The sequence below is a fragment of the Hordeum vulgare genome, chromosome 2H (assembly GCF_904849725.1).
Source record: "Hordeum vulgare subsp. vulgare chromosome 2H, MorexV3_pseudomolecules_assembly, whole genome shotgun sequence".
Taxonomy (NCBI): Eukaryota; Viridiplantae; Streptophyta; class Magnoliopsida; order Poales; family Poaceae; genus Hordeum; species Hordeum vulgare.
In genome coordinates this window covers 616,070,615-616,077,337 of record NC_058519.1, presented here as the reverse complement: position 1 = coordinate 616,077,337, position 6,723 = coordinate 616,070,615, and the positions used below count along the sequence as shown (strand labels likewise).

The following is a 6,723-nucleotide window of genomic DNA, read 5'->3' as shown; positions in this document are numbered from 1 at the left end:
GTCCTGGCTATCCACTATGAAAATAATAACACATATTAATATTGTCTTCGTTCAAAAATATTTGTCTTAGAATAAATTAAGTAAATGTATTTATAACTAAAATAAATTTATATATATCTATTTTTAGGACAAGTTATATCAGCCTGTGACCCGCCTTATCCGCATAGTAAAACGGAGCAGGAGCAAGCGCTCGCTCGTATTTCCTGTCCCGATCGATTGCCTGTTTTTCTCTAGGTCGACATGGACACTCTACAGAGACTTCTCGAGCTCTCTCCGTTTGTCGGGACCACCCCGTCCACGTCAGGCATAACTCCGTCGCGTCGTCGTTCTCGTCCCGGTGGCCCACGTTCGCCATCCAGCCAACCACCGGAGTACACCCAAGCATGCCGGAATAAACAAGCCGAACCGCCCACATCGTCCATGGTTAGACCCATACCGCGCACCGGACCATGGTTTCCCGGCCGCCAGCTCCAGTCCAGTGCACCAATAATGGCCTTCCCGTCCATATATACCCGCCCACCCCGCTTCGCACCACGGCACCAAACTCACCCACCTATCCTCCTCCGAGCGAAACCAAGAGCAGCAACGAGCTGTGACTAGCAACCTTCTCTGAATCTCTCTCTCTCTCTCTGCCGAGCAATACCATGGCGGCATCTGTGGCCTGCGCCTTCTTCTTCGACGCCGAGCCGGTGGGCGAGCCCGGCAAGCACGCGCTGGACGCGTGCGCGCTCTGCGCCAAGCGGCTGGCGCGCGACAGCGACGTCTTCATGTACAGAGGGGACACGCCCTTCTGCAGCGAGGAGTGCCGCCACGAGCAGATGCGGCTCGACGCCGCCTGCGCCAGGCAGGCCGCCCGGCGGCTGCAGCGGTTCACGGCGGAGGCGGAGTGCCACCGTGGGCAGCGGCAGTCCAGGAAGGTGTCCATCGCGAGCTAGCCGGCGCGGGAAGTTCTGTTTGGATCGACCAGATCTGAATGAATTCTGAAGAAAACTGCCGTTGTATTCTGAATGTCTAGGTCTCTCCGGCCGGTGCTCTCGCTGAACCGGAGGAGGCATCAGATGCACCTTGGCGCCGCCTACGGGAGGCCGGGCAGGGCTGCATCAGGCGGCACGAAGCATAGGTGCCTGTAGCTTTCCCGCATGTGTCCATGGCAAGCTAATTAAGCTGCTCGGATGGGAGGAAATTGTACTTGTTCTCGGTCGGTCTGTGCCGTGCCGATGAACTGATTTGGTTCTAAACGGAAACAGAAAAGTAAACGCCATGGAATCAAACGATTCACAGTTTGTTGATCTTCAGTTTGGGTCGCATGTCTGCCCGCTCTCATTTCTTATCCCTGGCCCAACTCCAACGCCTCACTCCCCAACCCCAATTAGTCCGTGGTGGACATAGGAAAAAAACAAAAGATGCATGTGAAAACATAATAAGGCATGCTAGAGTAATTAAAAATATATAACAACTTATTTAAAAGTCTAACGTCTTCATGACCCAACCATACATAAATTGAAATTAACAAAAAACAAATAAAAAGATAATACGGCCACCCAGCTCATCAAAATAGCCTTTGTCGTCACAATAGCCCTAGCCGTCGTCTTCAAGTGTCACCATCCTCGTCCTCACTCGTCAGGTCGATGAAGGGTGGTGTGTCTAGAGGTGCAACAGCGGCCCCTAAATTAGTCCGGACACATATTGTGCAGGCGACGAAGGAGGCGGGGGCGGCGGTGCTCGGGTGGTGATCACGATACCCAAGCACGCTCCTCCGCGGGTTCCTCATTCACCTCCTCCTTAACATCCAGCTCGGAACGTACACGTCTGTGGAGGCCGAAGCTGCAACATGTCTTGCACGCCCTTCCACTCCTCTTCTTGCTCGCACCTCTACTTTCTCTCGGAGTCCTTCATGACGACCTGTAGGAGCCGCTCCTCCTCCTCGCCCGTCATGGCGGGTGGTTGCGGGGGTGGTGGCGATGAGGAAGGAGATGACATCGGCATGAGGCCGCGGACCTGCGTGTGCCCACACACTTGGCGGGCTTGGTGCGCGCACACAAGGCACATGTCGCCCACTCTAGGACACACGAGGCGGGCTACGACCATGACCGGCAAAAAGGTTTGCCGACGCATGTTGTGCTCCTCCTGGAATTATGTGTCCCAAAGTGGCAAGTCCATGGTGTGCATGTGGTTAGCGAGGAGTTCGCGCGGATCCTAGTGCGGCGACGAGCGATATCCTGGAGACGGAAACGACCTGTCACCGACACGAGGGAATGAGCACCCGATCGGGGCTCACGTGCCACCCATTGAAGGTGGGCATCTGACCACGACAACCCGGTGTCAGTCTTCGAGTACCGCCGGCACTATTGGGGAACGTTGCATGGGCAACAATTTTTTTCCTACAGTCACCAAGATCAATTGTTGGGGACTAACGTCTACGACAAGGGAAGTGCATCTACACAGCCTTGTAGATCGCTAAGCGGAACCGTTGAGAAACGTGGTTGATGTAGTCGAACGTCTATGCGGTCCAATCACGATCCGTCCCGCGATCCGATCATGAATGTCCCGATCAAGTGTCGAACGGACGACACCTCCGCGTTCAGCACTCGTGCAGCTCGCTGGCGCCTTCACCTCCTCGATGCAGCGAGCGATAGTGAAGTACAGGTTGAGTTCTCCGACAGCACGACGGTGTGGTGCGATCTCGGCACGACTTCGCCAGGCGCTGCAGCGATCGCGACGAAGGAGAAGCACTACGAGAGAGAGAGAGAGAGAGAGAGAGAGAGAGAGAGGCAAGGGCTGCGCCGTGGCTTAGGGTGCGACTGCCCTCTCTCTCCTCTCATACATATAGGAGGGAGGGGTGGAGGAGGCCAGCCCTAGAGCTGTGCCCAAGAGGTGGGGCGGCGGCCAAGGGTGGCTTGGACCCCAAGTTAGGGTGGCCGCGCCCTAGGGTTTGCCCCCACCAATTCCTTTGGCCGCATGGGCCTAGTTGGGAGGGGCGCCCAGCCCACTAGGGGCTGGTGCGCACCCCTCTAAGCCCATGTGCCTGTCCGAGGTGGGTGGACCCTTTCCGGTGGATCATGGAACCCTTCCGACACCCTCGATACAATACTACCGATACGCAAAACTTTTTCAGTTGTCAAAACATAACTTCCCATATATCAATCTATATCTCTCGACCATTCCAGAGCTCCTCGTCACGTTCGGGATCTCATACGAGACTCCAAACAACCTTCAATCACCACCACAATAACTCAACTATGTCTATATTATCACCAAACGTTAAGTGTGCACACCGTGCGGGTTCGAGAACTATGTAGACATGACCGAAACACTTGTACGGTAAATAACCAATAGCGGGATCTGGATGCCCATATTGAAATTCGCAACCAGCACTGACGCGCCAGTCAGCCTTTTTCGACGGCGTTGTCCAACCTCGAGCCGCTACAACCCACGTACAGTCCGCCAACCACTCACGACTTCCATGGAGGTTACCACACCCGTCAAGTGTTCGGTGAGATGCCATTGAGGTTATTTTTGGATGCCATGTCGTTTTTTTGAGAGAAGGATATCGGGGTACTCGACCATGAAGATGAGTTGTTGGGCGATGCGTCGTTGGCCGTATTCGAGGATTTCCTTCGCACGAGCGGAGGGGGGACCTTGTGGCAATTAGCACGAGCGAAAGCACATTGCATCCTATGACATGCACATCATCCATGATTGCAATGTGAGATCGTTCTTGTATCGATGATACGCTATCGAGAACATCGTCACCAAGTTTTATCACGTAATTGCTCAGCCGACGGCAAGGTGGTCATTGTACGCGGCAAAAAAAAAAGATCGTAAGTTTTACTTCTTCGTCCTTAACTTTTTGATTGAATCATTCACTCAATGTTGTTATTCACATTTTATAGCCTGTACGTGTTGCTGTGGTGTATCACATAATAGAGGAACGATCATTTACGTACACATCGTTGGATGAAGTTGAAGGGACAATATATGTGAAACGACGTGATCCGTTGAAAAACCTTGTTTGCCATCGAATTTAGAACGTTATTGTACTTGCATGATACGCATAGATGATTTATGCTATTTTCCCTGCTTTTGGTGAGTACGAGCGAGTTTGTGTTGACATTCAGCGTGAAACAAAAAACCTCTGTACTACTGGACGCGCGCAACCATTCTGAACCAGCCACTGTCTGTCAAGCAAGATTGCTTGCAGACTCCAAGGTTTACGTGCAAATGCTTCACTGCGGAACAAACTGGGTGCAGGTCTCGAGGAAGCTGCTCCCTCCAACGAAGCCTGCCCGCCTGACCGGCAATGGAAGATGCCATTTCCCCCTAGTATATTCGCTCAAGATGACACACGCCCTACTACAGTACCACCACCAACAGTAGAATCTTCAGTCGTGTGCAGCCTGCAAGGTGCACCCTCCCCGAAGTTTTCAGCGTACCAAATCTCCAGCGGCTTGCTCGTGGGCGCTGGTGCGTGGCTGCCTGATTCGTTTGATTGCGCAGACAAGATGTGTACGCGTGCCAAGCTCCCAGCGTCTCGGCCGGTGGTACCACGGTGCCGCCTGGCGCCGTGGCGCGCATGCACTGCACATCCACGAGATTCCGGCATGGAGCACCGGCTGCTGAAAAAGTGCACCCATCTATTTTCTTGATTTCTGGAAGTGAAAAGGACACCAACTAATGATATATAGTATAGCACCAAGTGCGCATGCCTGTCCATTGAGGTGCTGGAACCCTAATTGCCAGCACTAGGACGTTTGCATTAGTTAAATCCAAAGCTAGAGTAGATCGCCCCAAAGAAAAAGAGCTGGAGTAGATTTGATGCCCTCGTTCCCGACAAGTGGCGCAGCTGATGCTTGTGCGTAAATTACTCACGCCCATACTTAGGCGTGTTTCTTTAAAAAGTCTTAGGATTTTTTTTAGTCCCAACTAAAAAGTCTCTAGTCCCTACCTGTTTTTTTCCAAGAACTAAACATAGACTAAAGGTCACTAAATGACATGTAAAAAGATCATGTTACCCCTAGTAATATACTATAAGTTATTAAATAACATGCTAAAAGTAGGGACATTGTTGGGAAAAGAGCCAAAAAAGTCTCAAAAAGTCCCTTCCATAGGGACTTCTTGCTTTAGTCCCAACTACCCCACTTTAGTCCCTAAAAGTCCCTCCTGTTTCTTTCACATGGGACTAAAAGAACTTTTTATAGTCCCTGGAAAGAAACACCCCCTTACTCTTACTCCTCTGACTTATCCACAGCGTTGTTTTGCTAAGAGAAGCGTCACAGGTCCTGATCAATCGTCTGGTTTTTCTCTACGTCGACATCGACATGGACGTTTTACAGAGACTCCTCTGGTCCACTTCGCTCCGTTCGGGACAAAACCTGTCCACCTCAGGCATTACTCCGTCGCGTCGTCGTTCTCGTCGCGGTGGCCCACGTTAGCCATCCAGCCAACCACTGCAGTACACCCAAGCATGCTGGAAAAAACAAGTCGAACCGCTCTAATAATCGTCCATGGTTAGACTTGTTTTTTCCAGCATGGTTTCCCAGGCCGCTAGCTCCAGTGCACCAATAATGGCCTTGACGAGCTCCGTCCGTGCATATAAACCCGCCCTCCCGCCTCGCACCGCTGCACCAGACTCACCCACCTTTTCCACAGTCCTCTGAATCACGAGCCCGAGCTAGCTAGAAGAAGCCTCTGTCCCCAGCCGTGAACCATGGCGGCATCGGTGGCCTGCGCCTTCTTCTTCGACGCCGAGCCGGCTGGCGAGCCCGGCAAGCACGCGCTGGACGCGTGCGCGCTCTGCGCCAAGCGGCTGGCGCGCGACAGCGACGTCTTCATGTACAGAGGGGACACGCCCTTCTGCAGCGAGGAGTGCCGGCGCGAGCAGATGCACCTCGACGCCGTCTCCGACAGGCAGGCCGCGCGGAGGCTGCAGCGGTTCACGGCGGAGGCGGAGTGCCACCGTGGGCAGCGGCAGTCCAGGAAGGTGTCCATCGCGAGCTAGCCGGCCGGGAGCGGAGGGTTTTGTTTGGATCGACAAGATCTAAGTTCTGAAGAAAACAACATCTCTATTCTGAAGAGCCATCGATGTTGTTTTGGGCGGCAGGGCAGGTTACTGGCAGCATCAGGTCAGGTGGTGGGTGCCTGTACAGTGTCCATGGGTTGGAGCTAATTAAGCTGCCCGGGTGGGAGGAAATTGTACCGGATTCTTGGTCGGTCTGTGCTGTTCCGATGATTTGATTTGGTTGGAAACGAAGTAGAAAAGTCATGGATCTGAAGTAATCAATCAAACATGATTTCACAATTTGTTCGCGTTTATGTCACTCGTGTGTGACCTCTCTTCTTTCGTTTCCCTGAATGATTGGATCCTGTTTGGTTTTTGGGTATGACATGCTAGGGACACTGTGGAAGAGCACTGTCATAAAACATCATGACAAACGATATAAATACTATCATGTTCCCCTAATTTATATCGGAGGGATGCAAGCTAGGATATTACAATGATGTTATCTTGGAAGGTCCATGTGAAATAGACGTTGCATGGAGAAAATAATAATAATAAATAATATCTATTTTTATTTAAGAGATGATAACATATCACAATATATCTCACGCATTACAATGATGTTATTTTAAAAATGTCACGTAGAATAGACGCGGATGGAGAAAAATAAAAAATATTATCTTCTTCTATTTAAGAGACAATAACTTATCACGATATATCTCACA

General features: G+C 51.6%; 2 protein-coding genes across 2 annotated transcripts; both read left to right on the top strand.

Annotated features, from left to right (window-relative positions):
- The first annotated feature begins 424 nt into the window (after positions 1-424).
- LOC123427860 (FCS-Like Zinc finger 2-like) lies at positions 425-1,295 on the top strand. The gene has a single exon (XM_045111995.1). It carries the CDS (start codon positions 645-647, stop codon positions 933-935), a length of 291 nt encoding a protein of 96 aa, XP_044967930.1. The 5' UTR covers positions 425-644; the 3' UTR covers positions 936-1,295.
- Positions 1,296-5,533: 4,238 nt separating this feature from the next.
- Positions 5,534-6,312, top strand: LOC123427859 (FCS-Like Zinc finger 2-like). Its single transcript, XM_045111994.1, has one exon. The coding sequence runs from the start codon at positions 5,708-5,710 to the stop codon at positions 5,996-5,998; it is 291 nt and encodes a 96-aa protein (XP_044967929.1). The 5' UTR covers positions 5,534-5,707; the 3' UTR covers positions 5,999-6,312.
- Positions 6,313-6,723: the final 411 nt, after the last annotated feature.

What these genes read in the sequence shown, in the direction of transcription:
- LOC123427860 (XM_045111995.1), top strand. Translation starts at nt 645, where the DNA reads ATGGCGGCATCTGTGGCCTGCGCCTTCTTCTTCGACGCCGAGCCGGTG.
- LOC123427859 (XM_045111994.1), top strand. Translation starts at nt 5,708, where the DNA reads ATGGCGGCATCGGTGGCCTGCGCCTTCTTCTTCGACGCCGAGCCGGCT.